This window comes from Dreissena polymorpha, chromosome 1, assembly GCF_020536995.1.
Source record: "Dreissena polymorpha isolate Duluth1 chromosome 1, UMN_Dpol_1.0, whole genome shotgun sequence".
Classification (NCBI taxonomy): domain Eukaryota; kingdom Metazoa; phylum Mollusca; class Bivalvia; order Myida; family Dreissenidae; genus Dreissena; species Dreissena polymorpha.
In genome coordinates, this window is record NC_068355.1 from 136,190,133 (window position 1) to 136,213,749 (window position 23,617).

The window sequence follows — 23,617 nt, forward strand, 5'->3', positions numbered from 1 at the left end:
TTTTTATACATTTTATTTCAATTTTATTATTTGTTAACATTAACACATGTTATTCATTAAAAAAGGCTTTTAAAAGGGAACACAGCGGCCTCCTCCTCACGCCTGTCAGCAAATGGTACGTCAGTTGCGGTGGAAAATTCGAGGGCAATTGTTATAAGCGATCCACATGAAAGGTTCGTCGTCGTCATAGGGAGCAGCACATTTGTAACATTTGCGTCTATCAATATCAAGTTTGTAGTCAGATGGTTCGTCTTTTAAATGGTGTTTTGCGCCCATGGTCATCAAGAATCTTCTCCACTGTCAAATACAGTTCTTGTCTTGTATGGCCATATCCTATTATTGACATTTCCAACACCCAATTAGCAAGGCGAGGCGAGTTTCCTCAGCTTCAGTAAGAACAGTTCTAGGCCCTTGTCAGTGTGTTGCATTCCTCCCCTAGATTACAAAAGTGCAATCGTGTAAACTTTTTTTTTTATAAAACTAAAATATTTAGATCTAGTAATCACACTTTAAACAAATTCTTTTATTATTTATCTTTTACAAAAATAGATGTAGCTGCCAAAATAACCAACAGTAAAATGTCTATCTGATTATGAATATTATACAGATAAACAGACTGGTATCTGATGTCCAGATATGGCTATTTTAATAACAGACTTTAGTTTAAGTATATATACACATAGATGTTAAAGGAAATGTATTATCATTATTATTATGTAATGTAAGCTATATATACTTCTAGAGATATACACATACTTAACAACTCGAATACCTTAACAAAATCCTGCAAAGTGCTTTTAGGTATGCCATAGGACTTGGAAGCTGTGTTAAGCAAAATACTGCCATTCTGGACCAGTTTGGAGGCTTCTGCAATTGTTTCCGGGGTAGAGCTATACTTCCTAGCTCCGATTGCTCTTCTCATTCCTGTTGCAATGGATACATAAATCATAAATTGATCTAGATCATTAAATAAGCAGGGCACTACCACGTTTATCCAACGCTATCACACAGCAAGGCGTAGTCATGAATTAACATATGTTTAAACCATTTTACAAAACTTAAACAGGCAAAGATCGGTCATCATACCTTAACTAATACAATGAGTCATCTTATCATATCGTGTAATTTTCTTAACAAAAAACTGTATACTTACTGGATCAATTTTTGTCAGGAAAATACCAGCAAAGTCTTGCCGAGTAATGGAGGAATCAAAAGAGGCTTGATTTTTTTAACAAAAGCGCGCGTCTGCAAGTTTCTATTAAGTCATTGACACATGTTATGACGTCATGGCAAAAATGTTCAGACCCTCCATCCGGAATGACCCTCACCCGCTCTACTAAATTTATAGACTTTTTAAATCCATTAGTTATAAAAAGGAACACAAAAAGTGAAACAGAAATACTGCACATTGAAAGGTACCTAAATAATTGATACCACAAATAAAGGAGATTTTTCGAACTTTAAATGCCAGTCAAATTCTATTGATCTGCAGTCCAGGAAAACTGGACTTTATGTTTGTGCGTAAAGGGTCACACAAGGTTAGCCTGTGCAGTTCGCAAATCAGGGATGACACTTTCTACATGTACAGAACTTTTAAAGAAAGTCTCTTCTTAGCTAAAATCCAGTTAAGGAAGAAAGTGCTGTCCCAATAAGGCCTGTGCAGTACACAGACTACTCTGGGACAACACTATACACATATGAATTAAGCCCAGTTTTCAGAGTGAAGCTCAAGAGAATAAGCCGAGACCTGTAGAAATCCTCGTAGAATCTTCCTGCATAATCCTGCTGGACACACTCCTGCATGTACTGTGGAAACTCGTCTGATGGTGGAGAGAAAATAACACATGTAAAACAACAAATAATAAAATCTACTCTATTATGATTTTTTTTAATTTTAATTGAGAAAATAAATACCCTCATCAAATATTTAAGCACTCATGGGTTTGTTATTTGATATTTAGATTTTTCTACCTTTTCCGACTGTATTTCATGCACATCAAGGCTGTCAGGGTTAACCCTGTACCACTTAGATACGCATGTTCAAGCATTTGTAGTCCCTTTGAAAGTTATAGTTAATTTAAGATCTTTCTACCTAGATTCAAGTTTTAAAAGCTTCAATTTCAGATCTTAGATGCTGAAGAGCAGCAAACGGCATAAAACCTGAACAGACTGTGAGATACTCGTAGGCTGTTCTGGTTTTATGCTGTTTGCAACAGCCATTTTTACGCTGTTTCTGAGCGGGAAAGGGTTAACCCTTTGCATGCTGGGAAATTTTTTGTCTGCTAAAATGTTGTCTGCTGAATTTCAAAAATTAACATTTTCTTCGATTTTTTTCAAAGAATACTATCAGAATAGGAAACAGTTTGGATCCTGATGAGACGCCACCTTCTGTGGCGTCTCATCTGGATCCAAACTGTTTGCAAAGGCCTTCAAAATTCGGTTCCAGCACTGAAAGGGTTAACCTTCTTACACTTTTCCTGGGTAAGCTGGTTTATTGTATCATATGCATATGCGTGCAATAATGTCTATCCCATAAATTGGATGGAAAATAAACTTTGGAATTGATGTATCGATTTATTCTTAAAAGTGTAGATAATGTGAAAATGCAATACCTTAATCAGCTTTACTGCCATCACCATTAACTATTTCTGTATACAATAATTGTCCTTAATTAAATTTATATATATTAATTAAATTTATTAATATTAATAATATGTTGAGACATTTGCTCAAAAAAGCACAAGCCCAATCATGATAGTGTCTCCAAATTTCCACTAGCCCCAAATCAGAAGGCACTAGCCTCTGGCTTTGGGCTTGTGGGTAAGTGCAACAACTGATCCACTGTTTAATAAGTATTTCCAAATGAACCCACTGAACACTAACCTCTTGTTTGAGCATCATAAAATGTTCTGGAAAACATCACGATGGTCACATCATGCAGGCAGTTTTGTTCCTAAATTCAAAGAAATAGCATAACTGCTTTGCACAGAAATTTAAATCTGTAGATATTTTATTCTTATGAATGAATTTTGTGTAAATATTAAGTATGCAAGCCTGTTTTTGATCCATGTGTGTACATGTTGTTTTCATAGGCCATATAAGGCATGTAGCATTAAAATGAAACATCTACATACACACCAAATATAAACTTCAAACATTATTTGCTTGGTTTCAAATTATAAAATGTGTATTGTCACCTAATATATACTTTAAACATTACTCGTTGGTCTTTGTATCATACAATCATATATTTTTTTATCAACAGAGAGCAGAGCGGAAGGGTGGCTCAATTTTATTTTGCCCTTATGTATGGGCCAAACATTTTTAATTCCAAGGTCAATGATCCAATAGTTCCACACCTTCCACTTGGCGTAGAGGTCAGTCAGGAACCCATTGACTGCCTTTTCAAAGTACAGGTCCCCATTAATGTCGAACTCCCACATTTCTGAACTCATCTGAATGAATATATGCACGACAGATGTCGATGACCGGAACACAACCTGCAATCATGTCATCCATGTTGACAAAATACAATGTAAACAAAGCAACAACACATTTACATTGTTTGAAAATTTATAAAAACCTAAAATGTACGAAGTAATGTAATTATACGTTTTCAAGAATGCTACAGAAAGCTATAAACTTATTAAAAAACGTTTTTTGTAGTAAGAGTCCACAAATAGCATGATGATTAGTTGACTACAGAAAAGTTGGCTAAACTCACAACATTAACAATAGATTTTGTCTAATCTAAAAGGAAGAAAAACAAGATCTGGGTTTGTGAAGCACAACGCCCCCCATACAGTGCTCTGAAGCTGCACTGCAGCTATTTTGTAAAAATATTTGTAGAAAATTGTAAAGTCCAAGGCACATAAATTCGCCAAAAATCAATGGACCGGAACAAAACTAACACTTCATCTGTGAGTCATGTAAGTAGACTCACATTCCAACAAGCAGCTAAATATGAGCTGTAAATATTTTTCCGTCCAGCACTTTTTAGTTACATCCCAACAAAACATGTAAAATATAAATTTCATGAATGTATTTGAAAATATGTGGCCATATTTGATAAGATTAACATAAAACTTGTTGCTAAATATCATAAAACTAACAAGTTCTACCCTGTCAGTACAAAAATTTGTAACAAATACATGCGGATTCTGGACAAAAAAGGTATACCTTTTATAGTGCCCATGAGTTCCTGGTGCCATCACTCTACCAAAAAATCTTGGGCTACTTACCTTTATTTCAATATTATCAATAAAGGTTATTTCTGGGATATAAAACTTAAAAAAGGCACAAACCTATACAATTTTCAGTCAGACAATCATTATTTTTTATGAATGGTGATGTAACAGTTCGTGTCCAATATGTTACATCTTGAAGTCAGATCTCAAACTGTTTTTACATAACTTGTGTAGCGTCTACAAATGTTTTGATAGGAACAAGGATGAGGTCGAAACACCGTGATGACTAATCAAAGCCGTTTATATCAACGAGAATATTTTAAGATTTTGTATACAAATCATGTTTGCTAAGTGGTGTCCAATCTGTTACATTATTGACTTTAAACCAATATAAATTGTCTGTTTTTGCAAAATGCCTTAATATTTTTTTTTCAATTTATTAAATCGTAGGACTTTCCACAAATTCAGCACTGAAATAACATTTTGTGGTTAACACACCAGCTTAAAATTCACAAAATGTTGGACATCAAGCTATTCATGATGTAACCAAAAAGTGCTGAAAGGAAAAACCGGGCTCATATCTGAAAGCATGTCATAAAATAATCTCTGGAAAACAGTTATTATTGAGAACATTTCTAAAACTAAGGCCCATAACTTTGCAAACAATTAATGGACCAGAAGGAAACTCACACTTCATCTGTAAATCATGTAGGTAAACTCACATACCAAAAATCAGTTCAATATCTGAAAGCATTGCATACAAAACTTTCTGAAAACAGTTATTACAGAGAAAATTTCTAAGACCAAGGCCAATAACTTTGCCAAAATTGAATTGACTGTAACAAAACTCACACTTCATCTGTAGGTCATGACAGTAAAGTCACATACAAAAAATCAGCTCAGTATCTGAAAGCATTGCATAGAAACTCCTCAAAAAACTGGTATTATAGAGAAATTTCTTAGTCCAAGGACCACAACTAACTTTGCCAAAATTCAATGGACCAGAACCCAACTCACACTTTATCTATAGGTCATGTAGGTAGACACACATATTAAAAATCAGCTCTTTATCTGAAAAAATTGTGTAAACAACTTCTGGAAAACGGAATGCCAGGCAGACTGATGGACAGGCAGTCTAACTGCTATATGCCACCATACTGGGGGCATAAAAACTATTCAATACATGTAACTAAGCGACCTACCCTAGTATCCTTGGAGATAAACCCACATGTGACCTTTTCACCTCGACTCCAGAGTTCATTCACTTGAGCTCTAAAAGGGTGATGAGAAGGTATCAATTATGAATGCAAGTTGGTTACAAAATGTAAGTTGCACATTCAAACATTCATCACCCAGATGAGTTGTCATTATTTGTTGCAATAATAACAATTTTGTAAAATTTTAAAATTAAATAAAATACATTTATGCTCATTTAAATGGATTTAATGACACAAGAGGGCCATGATGGCTGTGAAGCGCTCACCTGAGTTCCCCCCCCCCCCCCCAAGAAGCCAAGTAACAAGAGCTGTCAGAGGACAGCGCGCTCGACTATTTGAGTGCTTGACAGTATAACGAAAGCCATCATGGAGGGGGGGGAGGGTATAATGTGGTAGGGTGATAATTTAAAAGATGATCTTTCAAAAACAAGGGATTTTTTTATTTTTTTATGTCAGGTAAGTGTTGTTTTGTCAATGTATGAATCAAATGTGATCATGAATAAAGAATTTATGACGATTTAAGCAAAATGTTCAATTATCTAAGTATAAAAGGGGCCATAATTCTGTCAAAATGCTTGATACAGTTGTATGCTCTTGTTTATAGATGGAGGTCATGTTGGTAAAGAAGCATGCAAAATATAAAAGCAATATGTCAAAGGACAAACTTTAACATAGATTAATCAATAATATGCATATTCTAAGTATAAAAGGGGCAATAATTATGTCAAAATGCTTGATTCAGTTGTCTGCTCTTGTTTATAGATTGAGGTTATGTTTGTAATGAAGTATGCAAAATATAACAGCAATATGTCAAAGGACATAGGAAATATTTGGGGTGGTACGCAAACTCTAACATAGATTAATCAATAATATGCCTATTCTAAGTGGAAAAGGGGCCATAATTGTTACAAAATGCTTGATAGAGTTGTCTGTTCTTGTGTATAGGTTGGGGTCATGTTGGTTAACAAGCATGCAAAATATGAAAGCAATATGTCAAGGGACATTGAAAATATTTGGGGTAGTACGCAAACTTTAACATTTGCACGCCAACGCCAACGTGAGTAGGATAGCTCAACTATATATATTTCATATATAACAGTCAAGCTAAAAATGGCTTTTACAACCAGCATAAAACCAGAACAGCCTGCGAGTAACTCACAGTCTGTTCAGGTTTTATGCTTTTTGCTGCTAATCAGTATCTAATGTTTAAAAAATGAAGCCATAACAACTTGAATCTAGTAAGAAAGGTTTTAAATTAAATGTAACTTTCTAAGGGACTAAAAATGCGTGAAAATACGTATCTAAGTGGAAAACGGTTAAGATATGATAGACTCACGTGCCCAGTTGTAAACAAATTTAACCTTCAGTTAAAACTACGTTCATTTTTTTTATGCACAAAGATTTTAATATCTTTGCTTAAGGTATGACTGTCAAAAAGTAGTATTTACCAGTTCTTCAGATTTTAGCCTTCAAACTTTAACCATGGTTAATTTATCAACTTGTTTCCTTATTAACAAATACGTCCTGTCTATGTCTCAGAAACAATCACACAGCAAATCTCACCTCATTTCACAGAACTCCATCTTCTTGTTGAGATACACACACGTGTTCACCTGAAATATGCCCGAGTTATTGTGGTCAAAGAAACAAAGTAAAAATGGCTATGTGCAAACAGCATAGAACCAGAACAGCCTGCGAGTAACTCGCAGGGTTGGAAATAAAGCCTTTAAAAACTGGATGTAGTAAGTCTTTCAAGAAACTTTGTGCAAAGTGAAAATGTGCAAACCAGAACAGCCTGCAAGTAACTCGAAGTCTGTTCAGGTTTCATGCTGTCAGCTGCTCATCAGTACCTAAGGGTTGGAAATGAACCCTTGAACTTGAATCCAGTAAGAAAGGTGTTACATTAAATTAAACTTTCTAAGGGAATACAAAAGCATCAGAATATGTATCTAAGTGGTAAAGGATTAACGAGAGTAATATGTAGACCCAGACACCCACAGTTCGGCTAGTAGTATGGCGGGGACTATTGGTAAATACAAGCTAATAATTTCATTACCAATCCCAACACAAGTTATAAGACAGAGCCAAAAATCAAACCTGTGATCCGTAGATTTCAAGATGATCACTATTTCAACTGAGCTAGCCAGTCCAGTGGGACGCAATTTCACATATTCTGTTAATAGCTACAATTATAAATAATACATAGTATTAAAAGTCCCAAACAGGAGTAATTGACTCAACCATGCTTTCTCTGAGGCGGTTCATGTCACTGCGACTGTAGTACTGGTCCTTGAACAAAACCTCGGCCAGGTCAACTGAGACGTTCTGCAACAGGAGAACAAACAGCTGACAGCATGCTCCCCACAACAGAATCATCTCAACTTCAACAAACAAACATTATAACTGAAGTACCATATGTTGTCAAAAATTTTTAAACCTCATGTAAAGGTGTGCACTAAATAATATTATTATTTAAAGTGAACCAGCTGAAAACTTGTGAGCATAGAGAAAAAAAATCAAAAAATGTAAAATGCTTAAAAGAAACTGCAAATGTACTGTTATAGATACTACTAACATCTCATATCCTAGTTAACTTATCTGATAATTAAATAACCAAGTACTATTAACTTACATCCTTATCAACTTTGCTGACTATAACATTCTTGTATGCCTTTAGTTGAAAAGCTGTGGCGATGGTTTGTTCAATGCTGACAACAGTGTCTGAAATCAACAATAAAACAGACATAACTTACCGGTATGCCAATATGGCGATTGTTCAAAAGAGGAATTTTTACCAATAATAATAACTATATTTAATCAAACAAAGATTGTACAATTATTTCAGATATCATTCATTTTCAGTGATTTAATTCATTATTGTGTAATACATGTAATAAAATATTTAGCCTACTTCTGGGAAAACAGAGCTTAATGCATGTGTGTAAAGTGTAGTCCAAGATTAATATGTGCAGTCTGCACAGGCCAATAAGGGAAAACAGAGCTTAATGAATGTGTGTAAAGTGTAGTCCAAGATTAATCTGTGCAGTCTGCACAGGCCAATAAGGGAAAACAGAGCTTAATGCATGTGTGTAAAGTGTAGTCCAAGATTAATATGTGCAGTCTGCACAAGCCAATAAGGGAAAACAGAGCTTAATGCATGTGTGTAAAGTGTAGTCCAAGATTAATATGTGCAGTCTGCACAAGCCAATAAGGGAAAACAGAGCTTAATGAATGTGTGTAAAGTGTAGTCCAAGATTAATCAGTGCAGTCTGCACAGGCCAATAAGGGAAAACAGAGCTTAATGAATGTGTGTAAAGTGTAGTCCAAGATTAATCTGAGCAGTCTGCACAAGCCAATAAGGGAAAACAGAGCTTAATGAATGTGTGTAAAGTGAAGTCCAAGATTAATCAGTGCAGTCTGCACAAGCCAATAAGGGAAAACAGAGCTTAATGAATGTGTGTAAAGTGCAGTCCAAGATTAATCAGTGCAGTCTGCACAAGCCAATAAGGGAAAACAGAGCTTAATGAATGTGTGTAAAGTGTAGTCCAAGATTAATCAGTGCAGTCTGCACAAGCCAATAAGGGAAAACAGAGCTTAATGAATGTGTGTAAAGTGTAGTCCAAGATTAATCTGTGCAGTCTGCACAGGCCAATAAGGGAAAACAGAGCTTAATGAATGTGTGTAAAGTGTAGTCCAAGATTAATCAGTGCAGTCTGCACAAGCCAATAAGGGAAAACAGAGCTTAATGAATGTGTGTAAAGTGTAGTCCAAGATTAATCAGTGCAGTCTACACAGGCCAATAAGGGAAAACAGAGCTTAATGAATGTGTGTAAAGTGTAGTCCAAGATTAATCTGTGCAGTCTGCACAGGCCAATAAGGGAAAACACTTTTCGCTTGTATAGTTGTTTCCTTTAAAGAAAGTCTCTTCTATTTAAATATCCAGTTTCGGTGGAAAGTGTTATCCCTGAATAGCCTATGCTTACTACACAGGCTAATCTGGGAAACACTTAACACACATGCATTTAGCCCCATTTCCGAGAGCAGGATTATTTTGTTTGTTTGTTATGTTTTCCTTGGAATGCTTGTTACCTGCGTAATGTATCGTCAATTAACAGATTGTGGGACCTAGAAGTTCAGTTTACATTTGATAGGTCACTGTGGTGTTATGGATGTGCTGTCCGCCTAGCGAGGTCACAGGTCCCACTGTGGGAGCGTTCTTTAGATCTCACCCATAGACACCAAGTCCTAGTTCTAGTCCCAGAAAACGGAATCGAGAGAGTTTCAAACAAGCCTTAGGCTAAAATAAATAGGTTTTGAAACAAGTCTACCTTTAGGCTGATAGTCCTCAGGCAAGATCCTGATTTGCAGCAGAAGGCGACTGTCAATAAATGTACAGGTACTAGAAAAATAAATGGAATATATTATTAATTGATATTATCTCAACAGATATGTATATTATGATGATTGCAATTACATCAGAGAAGCAACATGGTGGTTTGTTTTGTTTATTTTGTTGGATTTTTGCCGTTTTCACTACTATTTCAGTCACGGCACGGCATACTTTCCTGGGTAACCTGGTTAACCATTCTTAAGTAGCTGTGCACACCTAAGCCAGTAACTTACAACCGCCTTAGTTAAAGCAGAGGTAGGAATAGAGCTTTATACAAAAGGATTTCTAAGCAATTCTCAACAAGTTTTTTGTCTTGATGGGGAATCTACCCCGCTATCCTCAGATTTGTAGACAAGCTCTCCGTATACCGTAAGTGCTGTGTGAATCTAACATTCTTAAATATATGGCAGATTTATAGCTGTTGTCTTTTGACCCATTAGTGTTACCTTAACATTTGAGGTAGAGAGACGGGTGTTACATGCAACACTTGTCTTATTGTGGTTATCATTCATGCCAAAATGACAGATATTTTACAATTTATTACTGTATGCTTAGGTTAAGGCTGAGAAGAGAATTTTCTGGTGGGCATCCAGGCGACAGAATCTTGTGAAATTGTGACTTCTATATGCTGTCTTTTTTAAGGGCTGAATAAACAAGAGCTGTGTTTGTGAAACACAATGCCCCCTTCTGAGCCGCTTTGAAGCCATATATATTACCTTTGACCTTGAGGGATAACCTTGACCTTTCACAACTCAAAATGTGCAGTTCCATGAGATGCACATGTATGCCAAATTTCAAGTTGCTATCATCAATATAGCAAAATTATGACCAAGGTTAAAGATTTGGGACAGACACACACAACAATGGCAGACAGACAGATACATACAATGACAGACAGACAGGCCAAAAACAATATACCCCCGATCATTCGATCCGGGGGCATAATAGAAGTTGGGCAAAGCTACAAAGTAACAAACCTGAATTCTTCCTCAGGATGGTAGATTTCAACCACATCTCCAACAATGGCGTTGGGAATGTCTTTGGGATTTATCAGTATTTCCTCACCTAAAAATGCATCAAGTTGCAGATCTTCCGTTAAACAGTATAAATGGTATGCATTCTTGTAATACTTACTGATACATGTATCTACAGCTCAAGTATGTTTATCTTACAATAACATTAAAATACATGCATGCATGAATATATTCCATTTGGCAATCTGTAAAGATGAATAAATAACTGACACTTCTCTTTACAGAATTCTGCTTGATATTATCATAAAACAAGGGACATAATTGTCACAAATCCAGGTTTTCAATTTGAAAAAAAAGTCTGATAAAGGGAGACAAGTAAAACTGAACTGATTGTTTAAAATTAACCCCCTTTGTTTCAAAATAAATCTATTTTTAGTTGTGGCGACCTTGACCTTGGAGATATTGACGTTATTCTTTCGTGCGACACACAGTCCAATGAGTGTGACAAATATGCCAAATGATTCTAAAATCTCACAATGAATGACATAGTTATGGCCCGGACAAGCTCATTTATGGCCATTTTTGACCTTTGAACTCAAAGTGTGACCTTAACCTTGGAGATATTGACGAATCTTTTTTTGTGCAACACACCGTCTAATGATGGTGAACAAATGAGCCAAATGATTTTAAAATCTCACAATGAACGACAAAGTTATGGCACAGAAAAGCTTGTTCCGCCGGCCCGCCCGCCGACATTTGCCAATTCTAATAACCAGTTTTTTCCTTCGGAAAACCTGGTTAAAAATAACAAATATGTGCAAACAAACTTCAGCAATCAGCATATTATATGAACTTATTCAATCACATCATTCAACAATTCAATCACATCATTCAACAAGATAGTTTACTGTATCTGTACCAAGTGCATTGCACCATACATGAAACTAAATACATTTACAATATAACAATAAGGAGGCAAACATATTTTGCTTAAACTTTAAAGGGACCTTCTTTGGCATGTATTGAAATGTGTCATTAAATGCTCTTAATTGATAAATGTATACGTTGGCACTGAATAGCTCCAGTTAAAAAACCAGAATAAAATAACAGATACAAATTGTAATTTGTAACATTTAAATAGTATGGGTTTTTTTAATCACCATTCTTGCGATTGTGTCGCCAATGGCGATCAACAGCTAGAACCCCGCTGGTTATCATAGTTGATAACAACAAGAAAACTGAAGCTTCTTACTAAGGGCTGGAAACCCTGAACACAGCCAATATAAATGCTTTTGAAAACGTAAATTATATTTGCTTTTGCTGCAAGGTGTAAAGCAAAAAGTGTGAGTATACAGTGACTAATGCAATGAACAAATGTTGCCACCATTGAAACACATTGTGATTATTTACCACTTATGGGTGCCAAGAGAGTACCCACTATTGAAAAGCAATTAACAGTGGTATATGAAACATTCACGCTATAAAATCAATCTACCAATTCTGTTGTTTTGTTTAACTGAAGTGAAGCCTTAAAGTTAAACACCACAATACAAACCTAAGTTGTGTCATGGGTTTTCAGACTGTGCAATTCATTGTAACAATAGAAATGCCCGTCTTTGCGTTTAAAAACAAATATGCTTTAGTGAGATATAATCCCCTAGCCTGAATTAATTAAAATACATATTAAACGCCGGAAGCTGTTTGTACCATACTTAGTAGACTTGACTTGGGGAATCTCAAGAAGATTGGCATACCTGAAGTGATAACGAGATTCACATTTGATAACAAGGTCATTTAGAACAGGTGGAGACATTCTATTTATAATTTTGAAGGTTTCAAGTGCTATAACTCTGGTTCTTCTAATGTATAGACTAGGTAAGTTTGCTTTAGTAAGTAATTGGTCATATGAGCTGTTGTAATCATCATATACGAAGCGAAGAGCTCTCTCTTGTATTTTTTCAATTTTGTCTGTGTTACTTTTAGAACAGAAATGCCAAGTTAGAGGGCAAAAACTGAAATTTGATAAGATAAATGAATGGAATATGGTTAGTCTACTAAGACGACAGAGGTTTTTCCCTATTCTTTTCAAAATATTTAGCTGTTGTGCTGCCTTACTGCAAATGCTACTAATATGGTGATCAACATTTAGGTTTGAGTCTAAGTTTACTCCTAGAAGTTTAACAACATCGTCACATTTAATATTAGCGTTACTTATGTCGAGAGAAAGATTTTTGGAAGCGGTTCTTTTTCCAATAGCTATAGCTTGAAACTTGTCGGGATTGGCTTGCATACAATTAAAAGTAAACCAGTCTATAAGGACATTGCTTTCTTCTGGTAGAACTTTAACAAGGTCATCAAAATTTGTGGAACAGTAGGAAAGTGTATTATCATCTGCATTATTATAGAGTCTACCCTTGTGAATAAAATAAAAGATATCATTGATGAAGACATTAAATAGGAGAGGCCCGAGTATGGAGCCCGGAGGTACACCTTTGATAATATGAGCCCAGGAGCTTACAGAACAGAACAGAACAGAACAGAATAGTTTATTTTTGACTTAAGCATGTGAAGCTCATCGTCATTAACATACATATAAATAACAGCATGCGTTGAAGTACACACAAAAACACACATCATTTTAAAGAATAAATAATCTAAATAAACACGAAATAAACATAGTTCGTGAACATATTTCGTGAGAATGGTACATGGATGGGTTTAATACACAGTGGTCACACAATGTTATGCATATAGGTTTACAAATATAGGTATAATTACATATTTCTGACCTTATTTTTTTGTAAAAATGTATTTGTATTTAACACTACATATATATGACATTTTCTCTTATTTTAAAGCATGTTAAACAATACATGGCTAGCTTTCTTAATACAGTTTTGTTTGAGCTATTAAGTAGTTTAATAAACTTGAACATATTTGGCCGGATTCTATAATAGTTCGGAATTAATGCATTCCTAACATCATTATAATAAGGACATTTAAGAACAAAGTGAAATTCATCCTCGATGTCATTAAGGTTACATAATATACATTTGCGTTGATCTCTGTCAATATTCTGGTGTCTGCCCGTTTCTATGAATAATTTGTGAGAGGACAAACGTAATTTTGCAATAATGTTCCTATGTTTTTTGTTGACAACAATATCAAGATACGATGATCTTTCAAAAACCGGTTTGAGTTCCTTATATAGGATCATTGAGCTACACGACGTCACACTGACATCCCAGTTGGTAATATACTGGTCTCGTAATCTGTTTTTGAATAACGGGATAAAGTGATCATTGTTAACAGATTCGGGGAATAGCCATACATCGGTGAAACCGGTTTGGTTAAGAATGTCCCGTATTTTCGATGACCAATTGTTAGCATTATTTTTACGTTCAATTTCTAATCTTTGTAAAACTACAACTTGTTTAAGAATACAATTTCCCTGTTTCACAGTATGTAATTTCAAAAAATATTTAACCATCCTGACATATCTGTCGATATGCAAGGGAAATCGACCAACTTCGGCATATAGCGATAGTGAATTTGTTGACATTTTTACGTTCAATAGTCTTTTACAAAATTTACGGTGAACGCGTTCAATATTTTCCGCTTTGATGGATCCCCAAACTTCGCAGTTATAGTTTAAAATGGATGAAACATATGCGTCAAATAAATTAAACATGATATTTATGGGTACGTTCATATCTTTCGTTAGGTTGAACAAAGAATGCATCGCTTTTAATGCTTTGCCATAAAGTGTATTTGTTGCGGGCACGAACGATCCGCCACTTGACATCACAATTCCAAGGTAATTAAAATTATTCACAATTTCTAGTTCTTGACCTTTATAAGTCCATTTGAACGCTTTACTGATTGAACCCCCTTTTCGGAATACCATGACCTTTGTTTTTTCAATGTTAACTGTTAAATTCCATTTATCGCAGTAGGCTTCTAAATTGTATAATGACTCTTGAAGACCCTCTTGTGTTTCAGAAAATAAAACCGCGTCGTCTGCGAATAATAAGAGATAGATAGATATTTGTTCTAATGTCATGCCGGCGTTTATTCCATTCTGCAGACTTAATTCGATGTCATTAATAAAGAGTGAAAACAATATGGGCGAGGTTATCTCCCCCTGAAATAGACCAACGTTACTATTGAATATGTCTGACAGTGAACCCATGTGTTTAACCTGTAATTTGACTTCATTGTACATGGATCGAATAAGGGTCAAGAGTTTACCGTCGATGCCCATATTAATCATTTTACTCCATAATTGACCGCGATTGATGACGTCATATGCTTTCCGGTAGTCAATATAGCAACAAAATAGTTTTTCTTTATTCTGCAACTGTCTTTCTATGAGGGCATTAAGAATAAATATTGCATCTACTGTGCTACAGTTTGGTTTAAAGCCGAATTGCGCATCCGTTAAAATGTCATTAGTTTCCGCCCATTGTTTAAGACGTTCATTAAGTATACTTGTAAACAGTTTGGCAAAACAACTAATTAACGTAATTCCCCGATAGTTATTTGGGTCTGTAATGTCGCCACGTTTATGTATTGGTATGATAACTCCGGACGCCCAGCTGCGTGGAAAACACTTTTTATCCATTATGTAATTAAATAATATTTCAAGCGGCTTTGAAATCACATGTATTGTTTCAGTAAAATATTCATATATTATATTGTCCTGCGCATGCGCTTTATTGTGTTTCAATCGTTTTGTTGCCTTTATTATTTCTTCTATCGATATGGGGTTATCTAATTCGGGGTACGACGGGTGTGTGTTTTGCCTATTGTCAAATTCATTTAAGAAAGTTTCGGCGTCAAAAGAATTTTGATTTACACTGCTTTCGTCGGCTAATTTACTGAAATAATCACTAAATTCGCTTAACGGTATCGTGTCTGAGATTTGTGATGAAGGTTTTCGCTTGAACAGTTTCCAAAATTCACGAGGTGATTTCCGTCTCATATTATTCATTCGCTTGCTTTGGTCACTGTTATATTTTAATTTTGTTTTCCTACATGCATACTTGTAATCCTTCTTCATAGAAATCATTTTTTTCTCGCGTACATTCATTTTTATTTAGATTGTACTCGTATAAAGCTCTTGTTAGCTGAGATTGTTTGTTTTTACACTCTTCATTAAACCATTTTTGTTTATTTTTATCAGCATATAAAAATCGGTTATTTTCAGGTTTTATAATGCGCTTAAAATATTTTCCCCCCTTTAAATTTAAATATTTTGAGAATTCTCCCACTAAAATATCAGGGTCAGCGTTTGAATCAATTTGCGATAATAAAGTTTGTTCCAGATTCTGTACATCGCACGATACATCACGCACAAAATCGCATTTGTTCTCTGGTTTCCATTTAAAATAAACAATCGGATTACTATTACTTGTTATTACAGAACTACCTATTTTGATTTGTTGTTTCCTATGGGATAGATAAGAAGTTAAAAGATCAATAGAGTTGTTAGATAGACCATAACATTCAAGTTTGCATAGGAGAATATCATGGGGCAGGTAGTCAAATGCTTTTGATAGATCCATCAGAACTGCAGCAACATATTGGTCGGAGTCTAATGCAGATTTCCAGATTTTTAGTCCTACTAGCAGGTCTAGATCAGCAGCTTCCTACACAGTTTTTAATTGCCTCAAATTTTATTTATTCTTTAATATTGTCAAACATATTTCAGTGTTGCATGTAATTTATTGTCTTAATATGTGCTTTCACCCTTAAAAACATGCATTTGATCTTTCTTTTAGCTGTTTTACTCATGTTTTATTGCTTACACTAGTTGTTTAGTCGGTTAAAAAGCTTTGCAGCTTATGTTATTTGTTATATGTCTTGCCGACTCAAAATAAAATTTATTTATTATTTATATTTATATAACGTTATAATCCTAAGCTATAGCGCTGATAAATAAATCACGAAAATATGTTGCACACACAAAACAAGGTCAAGATGAAGTTACTTACACAGCTGCTTGTTACTTGGAACTTTCTTATGGACACACAACTTCAGCGTCATGTTTCACATTTTGATTTTACTGCCGCAAAAAATATACACATGCTTGTCTTGATATAATTCTTGGACGGTGACTCCAATCTTCGCTGAACCTCGAACTCTCAGGAACAACAACAACAACTCTCAAAACAACAACAACAACCTGGTCAATGACAAATTAAAATACCGAAATACAATGCAAGCAATAAGCTTTAATGTCAAGTTATTAGGTTCGTGAATTAATAAAAACAAGGGAAATTTAATTATTTTTAATTAAAATTAATGTTTGAATTTGTGTTGGGATCTAGTTAATATTTGGTTTAAGTAGCATATAATACGGATAATGTATTTCAGATGTTATTGAAACAAGTTTCTGTCTATCACTTAAAAGGAATACTGAAAGCTATATGTGAATGTTCAATACATAAACGTGTATTTATATAGCGAGGCTCACACAATCTCAAGCCTATTTATCCCATTGTTTACATATGTTTATAAAAATTTTATTCCCTATTTTCAACATGTAACAAATTAAAATTTCTCTAAAACTACCGGTAAAAATCAATGATTTCATGAAAATTAACTTAATAATGTCACTGTAATGTGGTTGTTTTCAATGTAAAAAACACCTAAGATTATCGGCTTGCAATGTTTAGTCATTTCCATGTAATAAATTTTGCATTAAACAATTTATCAATGACGCTCTGACCAGAGCTCCAGATAAGAGGCGTATCTGCGTATTTACGCATTGAAAAAATAAAAAAAACGCATTACAAATCGGCCCAGTACGTAACAAAACGCTTTACAAATCTTGGTACGTATTTTAAATCAATTAAAGTGCGTAACCGGTTTAACCAATAATCCAGTTAAGTTTTTTGTGTAAGTTAAACTTTGAATCAAAAGTAAGTAAATCAAAATAAGCTTATAATAAAAATGGCGGCCCATCATGTTTGTGGATCAAAAAGGGACGTTTTAAGCAACTTGCGGGACTATTTTTAAAGAAAGTCTGTTCATATTGTCATTTAAAATATATTCTGTTCTCATTTAATAAATATAAATAACAAATAATAATACTATTTCTAGATTAAACACGCCTTTTACTGTTTCCGTTTTCTATGGAAATGGAAAATACCCCTAAATATTTCTAACCCTTTATGGCTGAAACAAAGGAGTAAAATACGCATTGACAATAATATCAGGGGGTGAAATACCCTTTAGACTAAATCCTTATCTGGAGCTCTGGCTCTTACTGACCATGTACGGGTGTGGTTATTTCATGCTGTAAAAACATGACCTTTAACCCTCTGTATAGCCTAAGGGAACATGAGTGAACCCATGTTCAGGACTTGATGATCCTCTGCATTCTGCTGATATTGTTTTGCCAAAATTGGAAAAAAAGAACTTTTTGCCAATTGGAAAAATTAAGAGTGACAAAATATTTTGAAGTGGGACAATTCGCGTTGTGAAATCTTCCTATTGGGCTTTATGGAACTTTTTTATTGTCCGGTATTAAATTGCACAAATCCATTTGAATATTTTTTAACATTCATGTTTGCATGAAATGTTCAGTTGCAGTTCTCATTCTATTTGTCAACTTGCAGATACAATCCGCCCTTGAAACGAAATTGACGCAAATTTCCTTCCTTTTGAGATTGTTTTAAAAGGCAATTGGGAATTTTGTAATTTTTCTTCAATTGGGAAAGTACCTTTTATGGGTACTCAATAAAGAAGGAAAAAAATCGCTGTTGTTTAAATTGTATTTCAGTTCAGAAAACTCCACTATGGGTGCAAGTGGCTACTGTAATGAAGTTGAAAGTTCCACCTGATTATAAGCGTAGGTATTTTCATAAAATATATTACTTTTTACTCAGTGACTTGTATTATATTTGTTGTTCAAGAGCAATAACCTGTGGGTGTCACTGGCAAGAACAAATGTTGTTAAGTAAACTGTTACCATATACACAAGAGATTTTTAGCGAGGCTGTTTTTGGAGAAAACCCGAGCTATTGTTATAGCCAGCTCGTCCGCCGTAGGCGTCATGCTAAAACCTTAACATTGGCTCTAAAATCAAAGTGCTTCCACCTACATTTTTGAAACTTCATATGTACATGCACCTTGATGAGTTCTACACGCCACACCCATTTTTGGGTCACTAGGTCAAAGGTCAAGGTCACTGTGACCTCTAATATCAAACTTTAACATAGGCTCTAAAATCAAAGTGCTTCCACCTACAACTTTGAAACTTCATGTGTAGATGCACCTTCATGTGTTCTACATGCCACACCCATTTTTGGGTCACTAGGTCAAAGGTCAAGGTCACTGACCTCTTAAAAAATAAAATAAAATTCTGACAAGCTTTCGCAGCCGAGCGTGGCACCTATTACGCGGTGCTCTTGTATAGGTTTAATATAGTAAAATTTAAGTAAAATACAACACACCTCATAAGGGTGCTCCCAAAAATATTAAATCACACTAACACCCCATATATAATAATGATTATGGGTAATATATAACAGTATGATAGTATTTTATAAAGAGATTTTTTAACCTTGTATTTTTCTAAAATGTGATTTTATGTATTACTAATAAACTAGAATATTTAAATGTTCTTAACAAATTATAATTGAAAGAAAAAAATGTGAATAAAAACATAGCAATCACCGGGATTTAAACCTGGGACTTCTAGATGCAACAGCAAACTAGCTGGCACTGGCCTATACTAGCGTATTTTGAACATGTTTCCCTAATTATCAATGAAAAGCGTTACAATTGCATTATTATTTATCAATTTCTTGATTATTATCCATACACATAGCAATATAGTGTTAGGTTAGGAATGTTATTTAGGTAGTTGGAATATAATGTACACCACATACATTCTGTTTTGAATCTGTGACAATTTTCTTGAACGCTTTTTAAGATGTGGTGATGCCGGCTCGAAACCGTCTGCCACTGTTGCCAAAGCAACCAGAGCCCCTGAATTCTCACTTTCCTTTCCCCAAGATGCAAAAGAAGCTGTACCTGATGAGGGGCCCAGAACCAGTACACAATGATATCATCTATGGAGAGTTTGCAATTCAGGTGAGCTTGGAACCAATATACAATGATTTCATCTATGGAGAGTTTGCAATTCAGGTGAGCTTGGAATAAGTACACAATTAAACCATATATGGAGATTGGAATTCGTGAGCTTGGAACCAGTACAGAATAGTATCATCTATGGAGACTTTGTAATTCAGGTGAGCTTGAAACCAGTACACAATGATATCATCTATGGAGAGTTTGCAATTAGGGTGATCTTAGAACCAGTACACAAAGATATCATCTTTGGTGAGTTTGCAATTTAGATGAGCTTGGAATCAGTACACAATTATATCATCTATGGAAAATTTGCAATTCAGGTGAGCTTTTTTGCTTACCTGAGCATATAGGGAGCTTTCAGGCTAGCCTGTTGTCCGTCGTCTGCGTGTTAGAGCAGCATGTGATGTCATATGATGGTTCTCTACTAGTTTGTTTAAATCATGCCATTTTTGCTTTGCACTGGGGGTATCTTGTTTTCATTAGATGTATTATTATTAGATAAAAACTTTTTCTATGAAACTAAAAGTGCCTGAACTGTGGTATTTGCATGTCACATCATATGGTGGTTCTCTTACAAGTTTGTTCAAATCGTGCCACTTGAGTTACATGTTTCATATATATTGAATGCACTGCAAACATTGTATATAACCGCAAGGCACATGGATTTGGTTTTTGGCATCTACCATTGTACGGTGGTCCTCTACCAAGTGTGTTCCAAAATAGCCCTTGGGCTTGAAACAGGTCCCACTCTTGCAGTTTCTTGTACATTTTCGCCTTTATGTGAATGTAATCAAATGAGACACGTTCTGATAAAACTGGGCTTATTGCATGTGCGTAAAGTGTCATCCCAGATGAGCCTGTGCAGTCCGCACAGGTTAATCAGGGACGACACTTTCCGCTTAAACTAGATTTTCAGTAAGGAGGGACTTCCTTGAAACTAAAAATACCATAAAAGCGGAAAGTGTCGTCCCTGATTAGCATGCGGACTGCACAGGCTAATCTGGGACGACACTTTACGCACATGCATTATAACCAGCTTTCACAGAACAAGACACATATATATATTGTTATTTTTTTACAAACACATTTAGGCATTAATTTTTTATCAAGGCATTTATTAAGTATGAGGAAAGTTTGATAACCAGATATAAAAAACATCCCTAATTATAACAATCTACTTTTAGTTATTAGTAGGTTGGTACAGAAATGTAGGAAGCAATTGTGCTCATCACATGTATTGAAGACCAGCACAACATTTTTACTTCATTAACTGATTCTTTTATTGAGATATTGCTATTTTCACAAAATAATCTATATCATTATGGTCCAATTTTCTGTTATTGTGTGCAAGTTCTTTCATTTCTCAATTTGTCTGCAAATATATTTAAGTTGCAGGACCACACTTTAATATCCCTGTAGAGTGTTTAGATTTAATTATGGTCACGAAGTTATCGTGTCCCAAGTGTGCATTGAAATGTTAATACATGTGCATTTAATTGCCGAAATAGAATAATGCAATGTACTACAGTAGACTCTGCCAATACCGGTCTCTCTGAATACCGGAACTCTCCCGATTTCGAACGGTCGTGCCAGTCCAGTATTTTCTCCTTCTATTTCTTTGTTAAAAAATGTTGAATAAACCGAACTCTCTCAAAACCAGAAACCGAACAGATATCTCCGTGAATTTGGTCATCGATAATCGGATTAAACATACCATAAAGGTGTCAAGTCGTTACTGCGCTAAAAAAGTCTGATTAAATAATGTAAAACAAACTGTGAATGTCTATAATAGACGTGCGGTAACACCAAAAAGTGATTGACTGGATCGTTTTATTAAGCTTATGATAAACAATTTTATTACAAAATTAATGCATGCCGTTGCGACGATCACTTTCTTGTGATCTTCTCAGGTAGTTTAAAAGATCTTATAGCCATGTTCTTAAAGCTTAAATGGTTGTTTGTTTGTTTGTTTGTCAGATAAAGCTGTGAGAAATATGACTGTTAAATATCCATCTATCTGTCTGCAAATTCATTCATTGCCTTTTCTTATTTTCAAACGAATCTTCAGTATTAATAGTCTCAAATCTACAAGTCTTTTCAAATCCTTATTTGTCAAGATTGTCTTTGAGGTTTTATTTATTCAGAGCTATTTATAGCAAACTCGAACACAATTCACTAGCCTATATGACAAATGTCACGCATGTACATGTATAAAGCACCACACTCACTTTGGGATTAATCAAAACAAGTCGGTATGGAATGATTTTTGCTATTAATGGTATAATAACACATTTTTTGAAGAATGCTTTAAACATAAACCTTACACGAGTACAGTTATCACATGGTACATGTAAATGTATATGGTTTGTTTTATTCTTATATGATTTTGTACACAATGCATACAATGTATATTTCGCCAATATGCATACTCTTGGTAAACAGGAACTCTCTGAAAACCGGACGATTGTATTTCAAGTTTTCAAGTTAAGTTTTGAAGACTTAGATGGAGCTAAGTTAGTTTAAGAGTTTGTGCTTATAAAGTGTTTAGTAACAATAATAATGTTATGGTAATTCTAAAATGAAAAAGAGACATAGCTTTTGTTAGTTGTAATGCAGGACAATAAAAATCACACATGCTTGACTTCATATTAAAAGGAACAATATTTGCAAGTTTGAATTTTTCACATTGAAAAGTGTACAAGAACAGGTGCAGACGCGTTTTGCTTCAGTTCAAAATCTAGAAAGGGGCATAACATTTGAATTTTTTAACCTAGGACAATCACAATGATATATGCAGAACCTCATATCATAAATAATAATGCCTGAAAGTTGGAATGTTGTACATTGAAAAGTGTAGAAGAACCTCTGCAGACAAATTAGTGTATACAAGTTTATCCCCCCTTCTTAATGGTGTGTGTGTGTGTGTGTGGGGGGGGGGGGGTTATAATAACACATGTAATCAATTTGTTCTATGACTTTGTAATATTTTTCTGTTTCCATAGTGTACATCTTGTAAATCTGTTGATATAAAAATCTCAAGTTTGACACACACAAAAGATAGAGCACTTAAATATATGGCAGCATTTTTTATTTATTGAACAGCCATGTGACCTTTATTTGAAACTTTTTTAGGCTCTAGAAGGTGGGAGGTTGCGGTTCGCACACTTAGAGAGCATACGTATGCAGGTTATTCGCAAAATGAATGAGAAGACAACCTTTGCGCATTACCGCGTGCCCCCACCATGGCAGTCCGTGACTAAGAAGCCTTTAGGGCACAGAATGGGCAGTGGGAAAGGGTCCATCGATCGTTGGGAAGTCCCTATAAAGCCGGATCGAATCATTATCGAGTTTGGTGGACAGGTGGAGTTCAAAGAAGTTCAGCGCCTCATGGAAACCATTCGTGGCTTTTTGCCTTTCAAAGCACGTGTCATAACTCGACAAGATTTAAAGGAAGAGAAACAAAGAGCAGAAGAATTGAAGGACAAGAATATGAATCCGTTCTCTTATAGGAAATGTGCTATGGACAATATGCTTGGGATGAAGCATAAATTGAGTCCATACACTATTGAGTTTGATGGTAAATACAGATGAACAGAATTGTTTTTTTATTCATCAAATAAAAAAATTCAAATACATGTACATCAGGTACTGTTGTTTGTCAAATTTTTACAGCTTTAAATGTCTTGTCTGCTTTTTTGTTTGCCATGAAAATTAAATCAGAATTTGTGAAAAGTTGTCATATTC

The 23,617-nt window shown here is 34.9% G+C and overlaps 2 protein-coding genes across 5 annotated transcripts in view; one reads left to right on the forward strand and one right to left on the reverse strand.

The window, feature by feature from the left end:
- The window catches only part of LOC127851037 (GATOR complex protein DEPDC5-like), a 94,535-nt gene extending 77,610 nt beyond the window's left edge, over nt 1-16,925 (reverse strand). For all 4 annotated transcript variants that reach the window (XM_052384510.1, XM_052384502.1, XM_052384494.1 and 1 more), the window contains exons 1-10: nt 16,765-16,925; nt 10,772-10,859; nt 9,733-9,803; nt 8,037-8,125; nt 7,646-7,729; nt 6,968-7,017; nt 5,390-5,459; nt 3,360-3,500; nt 2,884-2,953; nt 1,748-1,820 (exon numbers count right to left, since the gene is read on the reverse strand). In XM_052384510.1, coding sequence (XP_052240470.1) covers nt 1,748-1,820; nt 2,884-2,953; nt 3,360-3,500; nt 5,390-5,459; nt 6,968-7,017; nt 7,646-7,729; nt 8,037-8,125; nt 9,733-9,803; nt 10,772-10,859; nt 16,765-16,816 — 788 coding nt within the window. In that variant the 5' untranslated portion in view covers nt 16,817-16,925. The remainder of the gene's footprint in view (nt 1-1,747; nt 1,821-2,883; nt 2,954-3,359; nt 3,501-5,389; nt 5,460-6,967; nt 7,018-7,645; nt 7,730-8,036; nt 8,126-9,732; nt 9,804-10,771; nt 10,860-16,764) is intronic.
- Nucleotides 16,879-23,517, forward strand: LOC127851153 (39S ribosomal protein L16, mitochondrial-like). The gene is made up of 4 exons (XM_052384766.1): nt 16,879-17,022; nt 18,558-18,626; nt 19,713-19,873; nt 23,006-23,517. Exons 1-4 carry the CDS (start codon nt 16,989-16,991, stop codon nt 23,462-23,464), a joined length of 723 nt encoding a protein of 240 aa, XP_052240726.1. The 5' UTR covers nt 16,879-16,988; the 3' UTR covers nt 23,465-23,517.
- The last annotated feature ends 100 nt before the right edge of the window (nt 23,518-23,617 follow it).